Source organism: Mus caroli, chromosome 18 (assembly GCF_900094665.2).
Source record: "Mus caroli chromosome 18, CAROLI_EIJ_v1.1, whole genome shotgun sequence".
Lineage (NCBI taxonomy): Eukaryota > Metazoa > Chordata > Mammalia > Rodentia > Muridae > Mus > Mus caroli.
Genome location: NC_034587.1, coordinates 42,617,371 through 42,638,565, shown reverse-complemented (window position 1 = coordinate 42,638,565; position 21,195 = coordinate 42,617,371). Strand labels below are relative to the sequence as shown.

The 21,195-nt window shown below is 41.9% G+C and overlaps 1 protein-coding gene across 2 annotated transcripts in view; it reads right to left on the bottom strand.

Annotated features, from left to right (window-relative positions):
- The window catches only part of Kcnn2 (potassium calcium-activated channel subfamily N member 2), a 394,099-nt gene that overhangs the window by 117,356 nt on the left and 255,548 nt on the right, over positions 1–21,195 (bottom strand). Inside the window, exons 3-5 of one of the 2 annotated variants that reach the window (XM_021150280.2) lie at positions 9,504–9,702; positions 7,365–8,638; positions 6,679–6,774 (exon numbers count right to left, since the gene is read on the bottom strand). In XM_021150280.2, the coding sequence (XP_021005939.1) occupies positions 6,679–6,774; positions 7,365–8,638; positions 9,504–9,525 (1,392 nt within the window). In that variant the 5' untranslated portion in view covers positions 9,526–9,702. Of the gene's footprint in view, positions 1–6,678; positions 6,775–7,364; positions 8,639–9,503; positions 9,703–21,195 lie in introns of those variants that run through there. The other variant, XM_029472048.1, reaches the window with a different exon arrangement.

Below are 21,195 nucleotides of genomic sequence, written 5' to 3'. Positions count from 1 at the left end.
TGTGAATCTGAGTTTTGTTTTGTTTTTCATTGTTGATTTCCTACATGGGAATGAAGTAAAAGTGCTGGGCATGCCAGGTAAGCAATTAAGTTATGTTGAGCTATATTCCCAGTCTCCTCTTGTATTTTGTAATACAGTGTATTGTTAAATTGTCTAGTCTGGGCTCTAACTCTGTATTATTACATGTAATAATACAGGCAGGACTCAAACTTGTGATCCTCCTGCCTCCGCCTCTGGGATCCCAAAGAGTACACCACGAAATCTAGCTAATCTTTCCTTCTCCATACCATGAACTCAACTTTTCTACATAGATCCCCAGGAGTGATCTCTGTAGTGGCCCTTGCCTTGCAGGTACCTCAGACCCATGAATAAGTCTATCTTACTTCTGATGTGGGTCTTGAGTGACCTCATGTCCACCATTGCTATGCAAGTCCAATGAAGTCGATCTCTCTCTACAGTGCAGCTTGCCAAGACAGCCACTCAGGCTCCAGGCTCATTTCCTCGATGTAAAATAAAACAATCCTCCTGGACCATTAAGTTAGAATATGGGACTCCTCCACTTTAAACATTTCAATGCCCTGACACCTGTACTAAAAATTCTTACCATGGCTTTGTGAGGGTTCCATAGCAGGTCCCTGTCCTTCTTCAGATCTTGTTTAGTACCATGCCATTGGGCTACAATGATTGACTTAGCACAGAATACCCCTCCTAGTCCCCAGGCCTTTCACAGGTCTTTGTTAACACAGACTGATACTGGGTGCATCATTCCTTCTGTGTGACAGTTTAAATACTTCTTCCTTGGACAATCCTACCTCATCCTTCTGTCTGTCCATAGCATCTTTTAATATTCATCGTGGTTTTTACCAGATGTGAAAGGATTTATTTAATTAATGTTTCCATTTTCTCCTTTCTTCCCTTCTTTGGAGTGTCAGCTCTTCATCAGAAAGGATTTTTCCATATTCGTTACCATTGTATTTGAAAAGCTCGCTTTTTATTGTTGTTTTATGCATTTTTTTTTCTTTTTTCTTTTGAGACAGGAGTTTTCTGTGTATCCCAAACTAGACTTAAAGCTACTATGTATTCCAGGCTGTCCTTGAATTTAACAGTAATCTTCCTGCCTGCATCCCTGTGGATGCTGGTAGAACAGCTATGTACCACCATGTCTGATTGGAAAACTTCAATGCATTGATTATGGAGTCAATAAAACCAGAGTTCACTTTAACACAAAGAAACCTATCTCCATCCTCTTCCGAACTTTTAAAACTATTGTTTAATGATGGAACAGACAGCCTGCCAGGAATGATGGTCACATGGCAACTGACAAAATACTTCTATCAAGGTGTCATCATTGACATTCTCAAGGTAGGTAGGATATAGGGCTAAAAGATGACTAAGGTTAGTCCCCTTTGTGTAAGCAGTTTAATATACTTTCAAAGTAAAAAATAATGTATGATTCCCCTGATAAGAAGAAACCCTCTCTAAAAGAATCCAATGAACCCACATTCTGACCAAATGTGATTCCTCTGGCATGCTTCCTTAGTCTACCCTGCCAAGTGTGGTCTGGGTCGATGACAGCTCTCAGGATCCCTGTTTTCCTCCTACACACAAAGTGGCCCAGAATTGGGATAGATGGTCAGACAAAGCCACCAGTGGTAAACCTGAAGCTCTACTCTCCATTCATTTGTGATGCTGCTCTGTAAACACTCCAGGATCACTTTATTTAGTGCTGCATCCATTAATAATGCAGAGACCTTTACACAGGCAAGTGGAGAAAATTAGTCCTGAGTGATTTCGTTACTACAGTATACACATGGTCAAAAGGCTGCAGAATGTCATTGCTCCTAATGGGGAGGTTATGGGCAATACAGAATCAGCCACCAAGCTGATAGTCACATGACAGAGCAAGTCAGCTTCCCAGCCGAGCATCTGTGGAGCTGAATAGTCCCTCTGTAGCTGCAGCTTCCATCTGCTTCATAGACACAACAGTAGCTAAGGACAATCTAAGACAATTTCTAAGGTTTTAGCCTTCTTCATCTTCCATAACTTCATTCAAACTATGAAGCATGTTACAGAGGAATAATGACACTCAAGAACACAGACACAGAGGGCCTAGTCTTTCTGAAGGGAGTTTTTGGTACTAAGATTCAAACATAGAATCTTGTCAATGCTGGGGACTGAGCTACACCTCCTGTATTAACATTGAGTCAGCAATATTACTGATGAAATGTATAATTCTCATGTATATATATATATATTACATATATAATATAGATACATTATTATCCTAATACATTATATACTACATATAAATATATATAATGTACATATACTATATACATCATGTACATTAGTGTATATATATATGTATATGTGTGTGTATATGCGTGTGTGTGTGTGTATTAGAAGAAATTTAAAGAATTCCAAATTACTCATCAGCACTCATCACCGGGCTGAAAAAGCAACACAGAGAACTTCATAAAATAGAAAAGGACCCATCTGCAAGAGAAGAATGAGCCATCTCACTAGGTACCGATGGGAAGGAAACACCTCCAAAATGCATTACAGAATAAAAACAAGCTATACGTGAATATAGCTACATCTAAATAATTATCTTTATGCATCTGAAAGGATGTGTAAGACAGTTAAAGTGGTTATCTCTGAGAAACAGACTGAGTGTACATAGAATGTAACTTCCCAGTTTTTCTAAACCCTGCTGTGCTATTTGAATTATGTGTTTGTTACTTTTCAAAAACAACAACCACAACTATAGGCAGTGTTTTTAGCATGGCCTGGGAGTACCAGCCTTCTCCCTGTAGAAGTGAGAAAACCAATGTTTCTCCTCCATTCCAGGAAGGACACTGGCCTATCAACTAGTGAGAAGTCAACACCCCACCCGCTGCTGTCCAAGAGACAGGCAGGTCACTGAGACCCCATCCTCAGCAAGCCCTCCTCCTCGTGGGACCAAGAGTCACAAGAGAAAAGAAACCTTAATTTCAACATTTCTACTTATAGAACTACATAATCCATCTCTGAAAACCAAACTTGGAAGAAACGCAGAGGAATTCCATTATAAATGAGCTAAGGAAAACTAAATGTTTCTCGTGTGCTATTTATTGTGTAATTATATTACCAAAGAAAAAAATACTTTCCAATTTAGTGTACAGGACCTGCCAGTCTTCTGAGTTCCCTAAGACCCAGAAAGATCATTTAGCACGCCACGGGGCTTCCTTTCTCTCTTTACAGTCTTGCTTTGGCAAGTCTAAAAATACTAAACAGCTTATTTTTATACTAAAGTTGTTGCCATGAGAAAATGGAATGGAGATAAAGTTGAAAGATTAAAAGAAATCTATATTCAAACTTTCTGAAGGATAAGACTTCCTTTTATTTTTACTCTGTTAAATATATATATATATATATATATATATATGTATATATATATATATACATATATATATATATATATATATCTCAAGCCCTACTGCAGGGGTGAAGAAAAACAGAAATGTCTCTGAAAATCATGACAATGNATATATATATATATATATATATCTCAAGCCCTACTGCAGGGGTGAAGAAAAACAGAAATGTCTCTGAAAATCATGACAATGAAGTAGAGAGCTATTTATTTAGTATCACACACAAAAACATTTTAACTTGAATAAATAATAATCCTTAGAGTCAATTGCATCTGTCAAAAGATGGTAATTACAGAGGCATGTGTTAAAGTTTAGTTATATATTTGTTTTATTCCTGCTCTTGGGGAGGGGGTGCCTGGATTTGCTGATTGATGCAAAAAGCAAAGCCAAATATACATTTGAAAAAGTCCAATATCTACTTAGATGGTTACATTCTCCCACTCTGTTGAACTCTATACAAACATTCTGACAAAAAACAAACAAACAAACAAAAAACCCAAACTGAAACAGTAATCTCAATTTTGGTTGTGTGGAGTAAAAGAACTAAGAATTGATGTGTAGCCCATGCCTTGAGCTGTCTGTGGTACTGAAAAATGACCCCAATGCTGAAATGTACTATGGTGCAGTGTTCAAAAACCTCCCACTGCACGATTCTAATCCAAGCCCTTCTGCCCATGAGTCACCTGAGCCATCTCATGTTGCCACATCGTGTATAAACATTTTTATTAAAGGTCACACTGAACCTTGCTTTCCAAGGTTCTCCATGAAAATGTCAGGGCCTCCCGGGCTTGGAGAAGAGATTCTCACAGGCAACATGTTGGGACCTCAGTTAGAATACTTTTCCTGAGCATGGTGCAAAATGACATCATGCACCAGTAACTTACCCTGGCTAGCTGTCACTCTCTAATCGTCATATTTAATATGCCAAAAAGTAGAAATAAAAATTGTCCTTCTTGATATCTTACACTCAAGGACATGCTCCCAAATGCCAGCACGGTCTCTGCACTTGCTGCCTTACCTCAGAGATAAATCAATAGAGTTGGAATTCTTAAACAATATATTTGGAATTCTTTAAGCTCTGAGGTGACCTTTAGCCTAAGCAATTATATGAAAGAAATACATGTCCCATAGTGATATGAATAATGCTAAAAAGACACAACTACCAATTTTCCATAAGGATCCTAACCACACCCACCCAGTTTCTCTGAGCTGCAGGCTAAAGTATTATGTCCATTGGACCAATGAGAAGCTTCTGCCTTTTCCTGGTTCTTCTTGGCTGCAAGTTCAGAGTTCCCATGTATATTTGTCACTTCCCGTTTTGTTAAAAAGAATGTAAGAAATGTTTTTAAAAATCTTAATTTTGAATTATGTGTGTCTGTGTGGGTAGGTGATTATGAGTGCTGGGGCCAGAGGATTCTCCTGGGGCTGAAGCTATCGGCAGCCATGCACCACCAGATGTGGGTGCCCAGCACCGTTGCCTGTAAGAGCAGTATGTGCTCTTATCTGCGGAGGCCCATTGTATTTAATTTTAAAGAAGCATTGCAAACAAGAATATTGGAAGAGGAATTTCTTTTGGTCAAATAATGATTTTTGTAAAAGCTATATCCAAAATAACTAGACATTATTACCCAAGCCTTGGTTTTATAGTTATCATAGTAAACATGGCAGGTTATGGGGTGGCAATAGATCATAAGTAAGCCCTACTTTAAAACCTAACATTTTTGACATTTGAGTTATGAACAGTCTATAAATTCACTGTGTGTATTCTCCAGAGGACTAACCCTTGTGCCAGCCTTCCTCCTGGTGTTACACTGTCTAATCAATGTAATAGAAAGATACAAATTAGCCAATGAAGGCAGCATTTCAAGCATAAAAAAAATCTTAAAATATTTTATATTTATTAGTGCCTGTAAATTTCTAGAATTCTTACACTGTATCAAAATTTCAGGATGCATAGGCAACACTGAGCAGCTCCTCTTATACCTGATATACATACATATATCATGTATGTGTGTGTGTGTGTCTAATATTCTTTAAAACTTTGTGTTTTTAAAAAGACATTTTGCTCTTGAAGATAATACAAATAACTTGACCCCCACCCCAATGGATGCTTGTTTATCTACATGTGTTCAGAGGGAACAGCCAACACTTGGAAGGCTTAAGATGAATAAACGCATAATGGACACAGTATTTCATTCCAGCATGGTTTAACCAAATCACTTGGTCTCCATGCCAAACATTCTAAGCTATTCTTAAAAACCTATAAGAATCTCAGAGTAGCAGTGGGAGCTTAACCCTATTCATAAACTGAATTCTTGTGTCTGGAGGGGAAACACAGAGGAAGAACTCTCAATGGTGCAGGACTCTTGGTGAGCAGCTAGGCTCAGGAGGAGGAGGATTGGAGCAGGCTGGGGAGGCAGTGCCTACTTTCACGCTGGGCCCCTTCCGACCTGATCTGGCAAGGCTACTCACTTCCTCTGACTGTTTCCATCTGAAAACGAAGTCAAAGACTCATTCTGTATCGTCCATGCTTCAAGTCAAAGTGACCCAGGCTTAAAGCACAGCAGAGGACCACAGAGGACCTCTGGAAGAATCTCAAAATGCCACCATCGTGAGGACTGCACTGAAGAATCTATATACTGTCCTAATATTAAAAATTCCACCAAGTGTGCTTTTGTCTAACATTACCCGCTCCAAATACTCTCAAGTGACATTTAAAATGCTCGGACTACACTAATAGCTACACAGGCTTTATGAACTAAATAATCTGTTGTAAAATGCGTTAGAAGTTTGGGGAGGGGAGGTGCTCTTCCCATGTTGATAGAAGCGGTGAACCAATTTTCTTATATTATAATTATAGGCAATCCAGATTGGCAAGGCCTCCTCCCCTAATGACTTACCCATTTTAAAAAGGTGTCTTAAACAAGAACACACACTGCTGCACTGATTCAGAATAATGTGTATCACTCCTTTAAAAACATTTGTCTGGTAGAAGTGTACCAGCCTGAAGAAGTTGGGGAAAATCTTAAGACTCTATCAAATATATCTCAGAAAGATCTGCCTGTTGACCTGCTGTGTTGACTTGTTTGTTTGTTTAGCTTTCTGGAAGGACAGGTCAGGTGCTGAGATAACTGTGCATGTGTCTTCTGTAACCTCAAGCAAGGACACAGCTGCTTGGTAAAGGCCCCTTGCTGCCTTGCTTTTCTCCTATGCTGCCTGCATGGCATCTGGTTATTCAGAAAAACAGCGGAGCCTGTGTTACCTGTATTTCCCTGGCGTGGTACACGATGATCAGACCAAGCAGGATGATCGTGGAGAGACTGATAAGGCATTTCAGAGCTAAAGAATACAGCGACGCCTGCAACACAGTTAGATGGAACACTTTAAGAAAGAAGCACTTTCAATCACTTTCCAGGCCATTAGAGTCAGTTCCGAGCACGTGGACCTGAATTCAAGGTAGGGGACTCGGGAGGAGGCAATCTGTTTTGGCTCTGGGATGCACGTTATTTGGCCATAATGCTCCGTGAGAGGAGCCAGAAACAAGGGAAAACTCATGGGTTGGCTGCGAGCTACGCACCACCAAGGGCTGAAACAAGGTACCTGACTCGCTAAAGCCTAGAGGAAGTTACTCCGGAGTTTAAGTACTTTAGGTTGAAAGGTATCTCGGAAACATGAGCACCAGGAGAAAAACAAGCTTGCTTTTCCCCACCAACTCCAGGAGCCACTTAACATGCCTGGATGCGCTGGACACTCAGCACCGGGAGAACTTAACTCTCCGAGTTGCCCAGTTGACTATTGGTGTGCGTCCTAGCTGCTTCTGCTGCTCCGGCAGGCACGCCTGAGGATTCCCGGGACACTTAAGACCTCTTAGGCAAGCGTTCCCGCCAGAGCCCATCCCAACCACCTGGCTCCCTCTTCATGAGTGTACTCAGGGGCTAAAGCCGGTACCTTGTCGTAAGCGCCCCAAGACAGCTCGGTCTCAATGACCATGACCACGATGCCGAACATGCCGAAGATAAGCGCATAGTCGCTGAGCCGCTTACGCTTCTCAAACAGGGCGCGCCGATGGCCCAGCTTGTAGCCGATGTTCTGGTTCTTCTTTTTGCTGGACTTGGTGCCGCTGCTGCTGCCATGCCCGCTGCCGCCGCCGCCGCCTCCGGTGCTGCCTCCTCCGCCAGTCCCGTAGAGCGCCAGGTTGTTAGAATTGTTGTGCTCCGGCTTAGACACCACGATCTCCGGGGCTGAGGATGAGGCGGCGGCGGCAGCAGACGGGGAGGACGCACCACCACCTCCTCCTACGACGGACGCGGGGGGCTGCAGGGGCTGAGCCTCGGAGTCCATCTCCTGCAGGTTCCGGCGGGACGAGCTCAAGTTGCTGAGCGGACGCATGACGCCCCCGTTGTACCTGCAGCTGCTCATGGCTATTTCGGTGAAGGGGTTGCTCTCGCGGCGCGCCTGGGGTTGGTGATGCTGGTGGTACGCCGGGTGCGGGTGGTGGTGGTGGTGCGAGAGCGGGGGCCCGGAGCCCAGGCTGCCCAGGCTGCCTGTGGGGCTGGCGGCGGGCTGCAGGCTGTGGCACTGGTGGTACTGGGAGGCGGACGCGGGCTGCTGCGCGTATTGCTGCCGGAGCGCACTGGCATGGCTGGACGGCGTCAGCTCGCTCACATTGAGCTGGCTGCCCCGGCGCGACGAGCAGCAGCAACAGCACGAAGAGCCCGACAGTGGCGAGGAGGTGCGGGTCCGGAAGGCGCCGCCGGGCGATGAGGTGCGGAGCAGCAGGGACAGGTTATCCCCCGCCCCCGCCCCCGCTGCCGGGGCACCGGAGGAGGCGCAGCTGTTGCACCGGAGGCATGGGCTGCTGCCACCGCTGCCCGGCTGCTGGTGCGCGAGGTGCGGGTGGTGGTGAGGGTGCGGGAGGGGCGCGAAGGGCGCGCACGGTTTGTCCTGGCTCTGTTGCTGCTGCTGGCAATGCAGGTGTGAGGAGCGCGGCGGTGGTGGCGGCTGTTCTGGGAAGAAGCCGCGCTGGAACTGCAATGGGGTTTCCATGTCAGAGCTGTTAAAGCTGCAGGGAGACCAGGCGGTGGTGCACCCTGCGCAATGCGTTATGGTCGGGAGCGGGGACTCCTGCTGCTGGTGCGAGGAAGGGCCCATGCCGGCTCCGGTAGAATCCAGGCGGCGAGTCCGATTGGTTGGGCGCACCAAAACAATGGGCATGACATCACCTGCAGGGACCAAGACTGAGTTTGCGGCGCGCGCGGCTTAGGGGAGCATGTGTGTGAGAGAGGTTGGGAGGGGAACCTGCAGAATGAAAACCCCTGGGGGCTTAGGCCGGCTCTGGCCGGGGTCAGGGCACTCCAAGGCAGGAATTCCATCTGCGGATCGCGCGCATCCGGTACCACGGTTGGGAAGACTGAGCCCCCCACCCCACCCCATGCACAGCGGCAGGCTGCAGAGGTGGGAGAGAGAGAGAGCGATAGCTGTCGCTCTACCGCCGCGGCCCCCTGACTGGTGCGGAACATGCTGGCCCGAATGACCTGCCTGGGACACTGCAGCATGTCTGGCCACCCCGGTCATGGGGCAGGCGCCAAGGCAGGGAGAAACCCGAGCTACTCTCCCGCCCTCTAGCCTTGTAGGGCTGCAAGGCAGCACCTGCTCGCCCCACTCTCTCTCCCCCATCGTCCTGCCTAGAATGGGCTGCAGGCTGCTAGCCAAGTAACTGCGGGGGCACCGGCTTTGGGGAGAAGGGAGAAAAAAAAAAGTTTGGCGACTGCCTAAGCGAATGTATAAGCATTGGGAGAAAGCCAGAGCCGGATGCCCAGCTTGGCCTCTGAGGGATCACATCCGACCCAGGGCAGGGATCTGTCCCTGTCGCCTAGCTCCCCGAGTCCAAGAATTAGGATTGGCGGCGCTGTCGCTACTACGGGAGAACACTACGGCGCAGACAGGGTTAACCTCGCGACGCCCGGGTAGGGGGAGGAGGGGGCGGGGCCGGAGGAGGGGATCCCCGGCGTCCGGGGAGGAGCCCGCTCGGGCTTCCCGGGTCCCCCTGGCGGGGGCGGAGGGCTTTCCCCGGGAGCGCCCGCTCACATTTGCACGTTCTCCGGAACATGAGGGGCTGGCGCCCCTGGCCGCCAGGTCCGGGGCTCTGATGCTCAGGCGGTCCAGCAGCCTGAGTGGGTAGGTCCGAGGGCTACTTTGGCTGTGTAGACGAGGCTTGTTCCAGGGTCTGGGGGCTGCTTAGCCAGCGCAGACCGCCGGCTTCTCTGTTTTTCCTCTTCCTCCAGACCTGCAGTACAGACACAAAGCAAAGGCGGGTCACGAATGCGCAGACGCCAAGCATCCTTATCAAGACCAGACTGCAGTGGCTGGGCGAGGGGCCTGGTAGTCATCTGACTGCCAATTAATACGGTGGCGACGACTCGACTGAATAATCGCCGCCCTTGGACAGGGTGTTTAAACTTAGCTATAATGACTAATCGCTCTCTAATAAACCACTAAAAATTACACTTTGAATTTTACCATGGTGTGTCCTTACTGAGCTATACACAAACAAAGCAGTTGGAGGTCTCTTTGAGGGCGCTTGATTAATACTCCATTATTCAGCCTTACATTTGTATTTCCTTGGGGATGTAAATTCCTGTCTTCCTAAAGAACAACAACAAAAGTGAAATTGGTCAGTTAAATGTTTAAATTTTAAATTGTGATTTCAGTGGTTTTTATGATGTAGATTACTGTCTAACAGATTAGACCAAGAAATAAAGCGAAAGCGGATCGCTCTCATTAGGTAATTGGAATTCTCAGCTGGATCCAATTTCGTGATATTCTAGTCAGCAGTTGCCCTAAACTTGCTTACCTGGTATCTGCTTTGTGTGTGTGTGTGTGTTCCGTGCCATTGAGTGAATAATTTATTTCTGGATATTCCTTGCAAGTGTGTTAAGCAATTTAAAATTTTTCGTGCACACAAATAAATAGATTAAGAAGGAAACGGAGGGAATTGTGTTTAGTCCTAGAATTTGCCATAGTCCTTGATAGAAGAGAATGAAAAATCAGGGCTTGTATTTCTCTGTGGCTCTGGTTGAGAACTAAATTCTAGTGGCTAAAAAATCAGACATTTTTATTATCTATTATGATTTTCTTTTTGTATCTCCAAAATAGGAACAAATAGTGTTTAGAATGAAGACATATGTTGATTTTTTTATGGCATCTGAGAATGCACAAATAAATGGACATGTGAGGGGCATTATTACAAAAATTAAGTCCAGAGAAAGAAGGGCGTGGTCGTCCATGCCTGCGATGCTACACTTGGGAGATGGAGTTCAAGGCCATCATCACAGACATAGTGAATTTGAAGCCAGAGTAGCCTACATGAGGATACTGTCCAAAAAAAAAAAAAAAAAGCTGGGTATGGTGACACATGTACTTGAGTATGTTGAATTTTAAAAGAAAGCTTCCAGATTATTCATCTTTTAGTCTGAAAAATTTAATTCAAGAATAAAATCCACCCAATATCTGCTAGTGCACTTTGCAGCAAGTTACACAGACCTCTTTTTATGGCTCTTCGCTAATGATAGAGAGAAATGTCCGACTCATCTATCTCCAGATGCTTCAAAGAAATATATCAAAAATTAATATGTTCATCACCTGCCCATAGATTTAGAAAAGATTCCACAGACTTTCCCCAAATATCACAGTGGCTGTGACTCATTTTAAATTACCCATCAGATTCTAGACTTACTAAAATGTCATAAGGAAAACAAAAGCTGCCTCCCCTTGCTTAAGCTGACTTTCTTAAAGACCACTGTCAAGGCTTCTCACTGGCTTCAGAAATGACATAGGGCACAATATCGAGCCTTTCTTTCTAAGTGTATCATATATAATGTATATTCATATACATACTTTGAATATACACACCACATGTGAGTGTGTGTATGTGTGTGTACTTTATTTGGAGTGGGTTACTGAGACATGCAGTCCTCACGACTTCAGCCTAGCCAATATAAGAGTTCATAAAATAATAATGAGAAAGTCGCTATGACTAGAAATATGGAGAGCAGGTCAATGAGATGTACACTGTCTTTCCATTAGAGTTAGCTGATTACAGTTAACTACTTGGTGCTAATACATGCCTGTTCCTAGGACATACTGGAAGCTCTTTAGAGTCATGCAAAGCATGGGCTTAGAAATGCAACAGTTGTTCCACCTTTAGGGTGAAATATGCCTGGGCATCTTTAATAATTGTGTTCATTATGGCAGGTTCCAATGAAGACATCCTTGGTATCAATATATCTCTTTTAAAAATAAAATTGGCAGATGATTTTTTTTAAGTTGGAATGCCAATGTTTAACATGCAGCTACTCTGACTTTGTTCTTACATAGCTGTGGTTCTCAGCCTGTGGGTAGCGACCCCAAAAGACCATCAGAAAACACAAGATATTTACATTGTAATTCATAACAGGTAGCAAAATTACCATTATGAAGTAGGAACAGAAATAAATTTATGATGGGGGGGGGTCACCACAACATGAGGAACTTTGTTAAAGGGTTGCAGCATTAGTAAGATTTAGAATCACTGCTATGTAGGATTACAAGGAGGAACACAGCAATGTAAACCAATTGAAGCAGCAAACACAGTGCTTTTCATGTGAGTAGTGTTTTGCACTTACATCTGCAAGTGGAAAGGAGAGAGGGAGGAAAAAGAGAAAATACTTCAAGAAAAGATCAGTGGTTTCCGATGAGAAACTTCCATGCTTAGATTTCCTCCGTTCTTCCATTAAGGCAAGCAAGTGCTGGAATTCCCCTAGATTAACACCAGAGGTCACAGTCACCCACAAAATGACTTGCAATCTAATCAATTAAATAGTGTCTCTATTTTAGCCTCCTTTCGTCTCCTTTTTTTGGCAACAATTCTCTCTTTCTTTCTTACACCCTATGGCAGTGGTTGCTCCGTATTTGTTGTGTATAAAGCTTGTGAACTGCTGCTCTCCTAACGTAAGCAGCCCCTAAGCACACACTTATAGAATTGGTTCCCTGAGCCTCAGAAGCCTAATTTTAAAAGCCCCAAGTTGGCTTTACTACACTGCCTTATTTTATTCAGATTCCTGTTATATTTCTCTTTATTAGTTGCTTCTTCATGGGATTTGCCAGTATTTTCCCATGTGCTGTCCCTTTAAAAGACCAGGACTCCCTTGACCTACATCATTGGGGTTCATTTCCAAAGGCAGGCAAAGCAAGAGAACATCAAATCCTTTTTCTACACTGTGTGGTTGGAGCAAAACTTTGAACTAAAAAGTAAATATTTTTGAGAATCAGGTTTTTTTGTTTTTTTGTTTATTGCCTGGCTGAGTCAATTATTTGATAGTACTGAACCCGAAGGCTGAGATAAACTACAGTGCCTCTGGACTTTCTTTCCTTAGCAATATATCGAGGGGAATCAGGATGGTATCAGTTGTTTCCTTAGCACAATTCCTGAAAGAAAACAATTCAAGGACCCACAAAGCAACATTATTTTAAATCATATACTCTCCAGTGTCACAATTAATACAGTATATTAGAGATGAACATTAATACTCATATTCTTGATGCATGTATGCATACCTGCATCATGATGATAAAGTATTAAACCTGGATTAACCTAGTTTCCAAATGTTAATAGATCATGTTGGGTTCCAGCCATTAACTTAATTAACTTTTCAAGTCATTTTATTTTATTCTCTTCCTTGTCTTCTAATGTTTCTGAACTTAGTAATCTAACCACAAAAGTCCCAAGAACGCTAGCAAAGCACAAAAGTAAAATCATATACATCTTGCTAGCAGAATGGACTCAGGTTACATATTAAATAGATGAAAAGGCTGAACTTACTGGGTAATGGCAGTTTTTTTTTTTTTAAGTCTGTGGATTTCATACAGGTATATCCCTTTGCTATTCGACACAAGAGGGGAAGGAAGGGGAGAGGAGGGATCACTCTTTGAAGCCCAGTGGATGGTACAAAACTGTTTGTGATGTACTGTTAGGTTTGTATCTCACAGAAATCCAGGCAGGAGGCAGAGGTTTTATCTCCTCCATCTTCCCTTTGCAGGTAAGGAGAATACCCGAGATAGAGTGTCTGCCCTACCTAAGGTGACACTGCTGAGCTGCAAGGACATGCCAGATCTCTAACATCTTTTGGGCTGTGTGGTGTGTCATTTCCACATCCTTGGAGCCTTGCTCCACAGCAGAGTAACTCGTGGCTTGCATCCACTCACTCAAGAATAGAGAGTAGTGCCTGTGAATGTTTTCTCACTGGCTCTTCTGTTTCCTGTGATCTTTATCCTCTTATTGGCTTCATTTATTCAACATGATAATTTGGGACAGTTTAATGTAAGTGTGGAGGAAATGGAAGTACTTTATGTCTGCTGGTCCAATGCCTAATTAAAAATATATTACATAGACAGAAGCAGGAATAGAAGGTTTTTTTTTTTCTTTTTTTAACAAACAACGTTATTCTGATATATTCAGCTGTACTCTATACTCTTTTACTGACTTTACTACCGGTCAGGACATTCCTTATTTGGGGCTACATCCAGGGAAAAAGTGGAAGATAGTGAGTGTATTTCTTATGTTGTCTTGTAGTATACAAATGTAAAGGGGAAGGCTTTGGTTTACAACTCAGAGGACTTTCCCTGCGGTCGTCATTCTGGAACCCACACTTCATGGCAAACCGAAGAAAATCAGAGAAAGGAGCCGTGTGAAGAGAAAGTGATGTCTCCCCAAAGGAGTAGAGTCAGCAAAAGTGAAACCAAAGACCATAATAATTTTAAAATACCCTTAAATATTGAGGACACATTAAATCTCCCCCACTTTTTTTTTTTCTGATTACAGCTCTGCAAATTACATCAACTTCTGTTACTGATTAACCGTGGATGTGTCTGCTTTCTGTTTCCCTACATCCCTCTCATGCATCAAGCTCATACAAATCCCAGATTTCTCTATCTTTATATTTATCTCCCTTTCTGGAAGGATTTGCAAACCATCATCCCTCAATAATTGTCTTATCACAGGGACCAGGTGCTGCCCACTCATGCCAAGGGAGAAAACTATGATCTGCAACACTGACTTTCATGTAGCAGTGTCACCAGGGGGAAAAGTGCTAATTTTCACACCTTGTCAATGCCCTGGGCCCATCCTCATCAGCACAGCCACGTTTTTCTTTAAAATGACTTTTAGTTAATGCTGTTGCTGTTTTATGGATGTGAAGATTTATATTTTGAATGTATAAATCCACACTTGTTCTCTTTTGTCATAGCTTGTTTGAAATAATAAAATTATTGAAAAGAACTACAGTATAAGGGTTGTAGTATACATTATACTTGTGGCACATACAAAATGATAGCATGAAGAAGAAGAGGAGGAGGAAGATGAGGAGAAGGAGAGAAGAGATACAGACTGGCTCTGTTTAGAAGTATGGTGTCTTTATTTCATGGAAATTGTTAATATAGATCAGAAATAGGTTCTGATAAATTATAATATATGTTGTAAGCCTTAGTAAAACTACTAAGAAACACACACACACACATACACAAGTTGAGAAGAATAACTATAGGAACTGAATGTTAGAAAATATCAATCTAATTCAAGGAAACAGTAAAGATGAGTTTAAAAAATCTATACAATATATATAATGAACAAAAAGATCACAAACACAGTCTTCTTTGGTAAAATATCCTAAGTCATGTAGGGGAGCAAGGGTTTATTGGACCTCACAATTCCAGCTTATAGTTCATTATTAAAGAGAATTCAAAGTGTCAGGAACTTGAAGCTGCTAGTGACCTCCATAACCAAGAACAAAAAGAGGATGAATGTATGTATATTGCTACTCAGTTCACTGAGTTCACATTACACAGTTTAGAAACCGTTGCTAGGGAATAGTACCACCCACAATGGACATGTATCTCCACTCAATAAACATTATCAAGATATTTCCCCACAGATGTACCCACAAGCCAAACGGACCAAGAAACTTCTGATAAAACTACCCATCACACTTATGTAACCACGTTAATAACAACATTAAATGTGAAGTGATTAAAAAAATAAAAAAAAATATATATATATATGGAGAGAGAGGGAGAGAGAGGGAGAGAGACCAAATGTCAAGTGTCAAGTTATTTACTAATAAAACAATTGTGATTCACTTGTGTGTAACAACATATTTTAACAACATGAGGCAAGACTGACATAACTGAAAAGACAACCGAGTAATTCAACAGTGATAAGTATTTTGATGCAGCCATGAGACGTGTAACTAAGAGGAAAGCTTCCGGTTCTCTAAAGGTAGAGTTACAGATGGTTGTGAGCCATCCGATCTGGGTACTGGGAGCAGAACTCAGGTCCTCTGGAAGAATGGCATGCACTGTCTGCTGAGTCATTTCTACAGCCCCGTGGAATTGAAATTATTGCCCTAGATTCAACTGTATAGATAAGTGTTCTCTTTGCCACTTTGCTTTGAATCCTTCATTCCTCTTCCCACCCTCAGAATATACTACAAAGTCCTGTACTCTGCAAATATTGCATGTATTTTTTAGTTGGATCACAATTAGGACAACTAATTATAATAATGGTTGCTTTTAATTTATTTCTATATGCACAGTAATGATTTTATGTTTATTAGAGATAAAAAACATTGTATCTTGGTCACTAAATACTGTGAAAAATACTGTTATATAGCACTCTGTTACAAAACCCTCAGTGTCTACAGTGTGACCAAACACTAAGAATAAACTAAAGTTCTTAGTAGTGCCAATGCATGCCAAGAAACCTATGGTGTACTCTTAAGTGAGCCACATTCTTTCAGTAGTCCTAAACTGCATATCAAAAGCTGAAAATAAAGCCAAGAAGACAGAGTTTTTTAGTCTGATAAAGTATACTAACAACAAGGAATATGATTAAGAAACTAACTGCAATGGTAAACAATATTTAATGCCCATTAAAATTTGTAGAGCATCAGAACTCACAATTAGAGACAAGTGGTCTTTTATACATGATTAAATTCAAGTGTCATTCTTGAACTCATGATTAAATTGACATATGTGCCAGTGGTAATCCTAGGTGATGGAGAAAACCTTAAAATAGTTAGGTGAGGTCTGCTTATAATCCTAGCACTAGAGAGTGGGCAAGGCAGGTAGGTTTCTGTGAGGCTTGGCCAGCCTGAACTACACTGTGAAACCCTGTCCATACAGTCTCACTGACAGGACTCCTCAGTGTGAACTGAACAAGAGAAAAAATGACGGATATGCGAATATGGAGCACAGAAAACCCAGGAAACCTCAACTCCACACACAGAACTACAGGCAACTCCGGACTGCTGAGAGCTGGAGAAAGTGTTCCCCAGGGAACACAATACCAACTGGTTACACAATACCAAATGGGCAGCCCTGAAAACAAACCTATAGGTAGCATGATATAGGCTGAGCAGGTTGTGCTTCTGTATTTTAGGAATGTGTGTATAACAACAATTAATGAAAAAGCAAGTCATGAATTTGAAAAGGAGAAACTAGGGGCATATGTGAAGGTTTGGAGGAAGAAAAGGGAGGAGGGAAATTATATAGTTACATATTTTTCCTTTTATCAAATATTTTCTTTATTTACATTTCAAATGTTATCCCCTCTCTAGGTCTCCCCTCTGGAAATCCCCTACCCCATCCCTCCTCCCCCTGCCTCTATGAGGGTGATCCCCCACCCACCCACCCACCTACCTACCCACTCCCACCTTCCTGCCCTGGCATTCCCCTACACTGGGGCATCAAACCCCCACAGGACCAAGGGCCACTCCTCCCATTGATGTCCAACAAGGCCATCTTCTGCCACATACGCAGCCAGAGCCATAGGTCCCTCCATGTGTACTCTTTGGTTGGTGGTCCAGTTCCCAGGAACTCCTGGGGGTCTGGCCAGTTGTCATTGTTGCTCCTCCCACAGGGCTGCAAACCCCTCAGCTCCTTCAGTTTCATCTCCAACTCCTCCATCTGGGACTCTGCACTCAGTCCAATGGTTGCCTGCAAACATCTGTCTCTGTCTCTGTATTTCTCAGGCTCTGACATAGCCTCTCAAGAGACAGTCATATCAGGCTTCCATCAGCAAGCACTTCCCAGCATTCTCAATAGAATCTAGGTTTGACAATTGTATATGAGATGGATCCCCCGGTGGGGCAGTCTCTGAATGGTCTTTCCTTCAGTCTCTGCTCCACATATTGTCTCCATATTTCCTCCTGTAAGTATATTGTTCACCCTTCCAAGAAGCACTGAAGCACCCACACTTTGGTCTTCTTTCTTCTTGAGTTTATATGGTCTGTGAATTTTATCTTGGGTATTCTGAACTTTTTTTCTTTTTTACGTATTTTCCTCAATTACATTTCCAATGCTATCCCAAAAGTCCCCCATACCCCCCCTTCCCTACCCACCCATTCCCATTCTTTTGGCCCTGGCATTCCCCTGTATTGGGGCATATAAAGTTTGCAAGTCCAATGGGCCTCTCTTTCCAGTGATGGCCGACTAGGCCATCTTTCGATACATATGCAGCTATATTCTGAACTTTTGAGCTAATATCCACTTATCAGTGAATGCATACCATGTGTGTTCTTTTGTGACTGGGTTACCACACTCATGATGATATTTTAAAGTTCCATCCATTTGCCTGTGAATTTCATAAATTCATTGTTTTTAATAGCTGAGTAGAATTCTATTATGTAAATGTACCACATTTTCTGTATCCATTCCTCTGTTGAGGGACATTTGGATTCTTTCCAGTTTCTGGCTATTATAAATAAGGTTGCTATGAACATAGTGGAGCATGTGTCATTATTACATGTTGGAGCACCTTCTGAGTAAATGCCCAGGAGTGGTATTGCTGGGTTCTCAGGTCGTACTATGTACAATTTTCTGAGGAACCACCAGATTGATTTCCACAGTGGTTGTACCAGCCTGCAATCCCACTAGCAATGGAGGAGTGTTCCTCTTTCTTCACATCCTCACTAGCATATGCTGTCACCTGAGTTTTTGATCTTAGCCATTCTGACTGGTGTGAGGTGGAATCTCAGGGTTGTTTTGATTTGCATTTCATGATGACTAAGGATGTTGAACATTTCTTTAGGTGCTTCTCAGTCATTAGAGATTCCTCAGTTGAGAGTTCTCTGTTTAGCTCTGTACCCCATTTTTAATAGGGTTATTTGATTCTCTGGAGTCTAATGAGTTCTTTGCATATATTGGATATTAGTCCTCTATCAGATGTGGGATTGGTAAAGATCTTTTCCCAATCTGTTGGTTGCCATTTGACAGTATCCTTTGCCTTACAGAAGCTTTGTAATTTTATGAGGTCCCATTTGCCGATTCTTGATCTTAGAACATAAGCCTTTGGTGTTCTATTCAGGAATTTTCCCCTGTGGGCGTGTATTCGAGCTTCTTCCCCACTTTCTCACCTATTAAATTCAGTCTACCTGGTTTTATATGAAGGTCCTGTAGATTGCTTTCGGCAAGCTGATCATTTTTACTATATTAATCTTGCCAATCCATGAGCATGGGAGATCGTTCTATCTTCTGAGGTCTCTGATTTCTTTGTTCAGAGACTTGAAGTTCTTGTCAAACAGATCTTTCACTTGCTTGGTTAGAGTCACACCAAGGTATTTTATGTTGTTTGTGACTATTGTGAAGGGTGCCATTTTCCTAATTTCTTTCTCAGCCCATTTATCCTTTGTGTAGAGGAAGGCTACTTATTTGTTTAATTTCATATCAAAATACTTTGCTGAAGTTGTTTATCAGCCGCAGGAGTTCTCTGGTAGAGTTTTTGGGGTCACTTAAATACACTATCATATAATCTACAAATAGTGATATTTTGACTTCTTTCTTTCCAACTTGTATTCCTTTGACCGCCTTTTGTTGTCTAATTGCTCTAGCTAGAACTTCAAGTACTTGTATTGAACAGATAGGGAGAGAGTGGGCAGCCTTGTCTTGTCCCTGATTTTAGTGGGATTGCTTCAAGTTTCCATTTAGTTTGATGTTGGCTACTGGTTTGCTGTATATTGCTTTTACTATGTTTAGGTATGGTCCTTGAATTCCTGATCTTTCCAAGACTTTTAACAGGAAGCAATGTTGAATTTTGTCAAATGCTTTTTCAGCATCTAATGAAATGATCATGTGGTTTTTTTCCTTTGGTTTTTTTTCTTTTTTATGTAGTAGATTACATTGATGGATTTCTCTATATTGAACAATCCTTGCCTCCCTCGGATGAAGCTTACTTGATCATGGGTGGTGAATGATTGTTTTGATGTATATTTGGATTTGGTATAATTATATTATAATCATAAAAATAATGAAAAACAATACAAAAGTGAAAACAAGATATACATATATATCCCTAATATTTTCATATATATATATATGTATGTATATATATACACACATACACACATACACACACACATACACACACATATACTCACACACATACATACACTCACACACACATACACACACACACACATAAACCTCCACAATTTTAAAAACAGAAATCCTTGGCTCAGCTTTTATCTTACCATTTTGATTTGCTATGGACAGGTCTAAATTTTTCAGGATATATGGAAATTGTGTTTGTTGAGGCTTTACTGTGGACTTGGCACTTAAGGGTTACATGTATTGGCAAACAGAGATTCATTAAGAAATTGCTTTAGAGGAATCTGTCCTTTAAATTTCCAAACTGCCCTGACTCCAGCCCATGCTTGGCATGTACGGCACTCAGTCATGGAGAGTGTAGATGAACTCTGCGATTCTTGGCATTCCTCCTGCCTGTGCCAGTTCCTGGTGTCTTTCTCGGTAAGCCAGACTTAGCTTTTTTTTTTTTTTTTCCCCCATGCTTCTTGCAACACTCTGCCTAAGGTGTCACTTTAACGTGATATATGGTCAAATGATTAAGAGCATTGGCAAAATATAATCCTGACCATATTATTTTAATGAAGAAAAAACCTTTTTGATCTCTGCTTCATTCTCCATTTCAATCAACGGTGGCTTGAAAAGGTTAAAATTTCTTAAAACTAAAGCAAAGAATAGCCAAGAATAAACTGTTACAATTATTATATTCTCAAATAAAAATTTAAATGATTTATAAAAATCATTTAAAATTTTCCACAGCATTTTATTGGCATGGGTATTTCTTTGTTAATTAGTCCAAGATGATGAATTTATTTCCTGAGTTCTTAGATTTTGGAATGAATAACTTAATGAATTATTAGTCTTTACGTAAATTGAAATGCTTTAAGCCAGAAGTTGGAGGTGGTCTGGTAGTGATATAAGTTAAGTTATTTGACCCTGAAAGCTTTAATTTACAGTTCCCTTTCTAATGTTCATCACAGTCCTCATTCCATGAAAACGTCCACACAGACTCTATATCATCCTCTTTTTGCAGCCCTAACTTAACTTTCAGAACTGAACGTTAGATCAACATCCACCTTGCTATAAGAATTTAACATTTATATAAGTTCCCTTTGAAAGCATACCTATCAACTTTGATAGACATTTGGATCAATGTTTCTCAACCTTTGGGTCACAATATCCAGAGGCCATTGGAAAACACAGACATTTCACATAATGATTTATCCCAGTAGCAAAACAACAGTTATGAAGTAGCAAAAATAAGAAAACAAAAAGGAAGAAAAGAAAAGAAAAGAAAAGAAAAGAAAAGAAAAGAAAAGAAAAGAAAAGAAAAGAAAAGAAAAGAAAAGAAAAAACAATTTAACATTGGGGGTCATCACAGCATAGT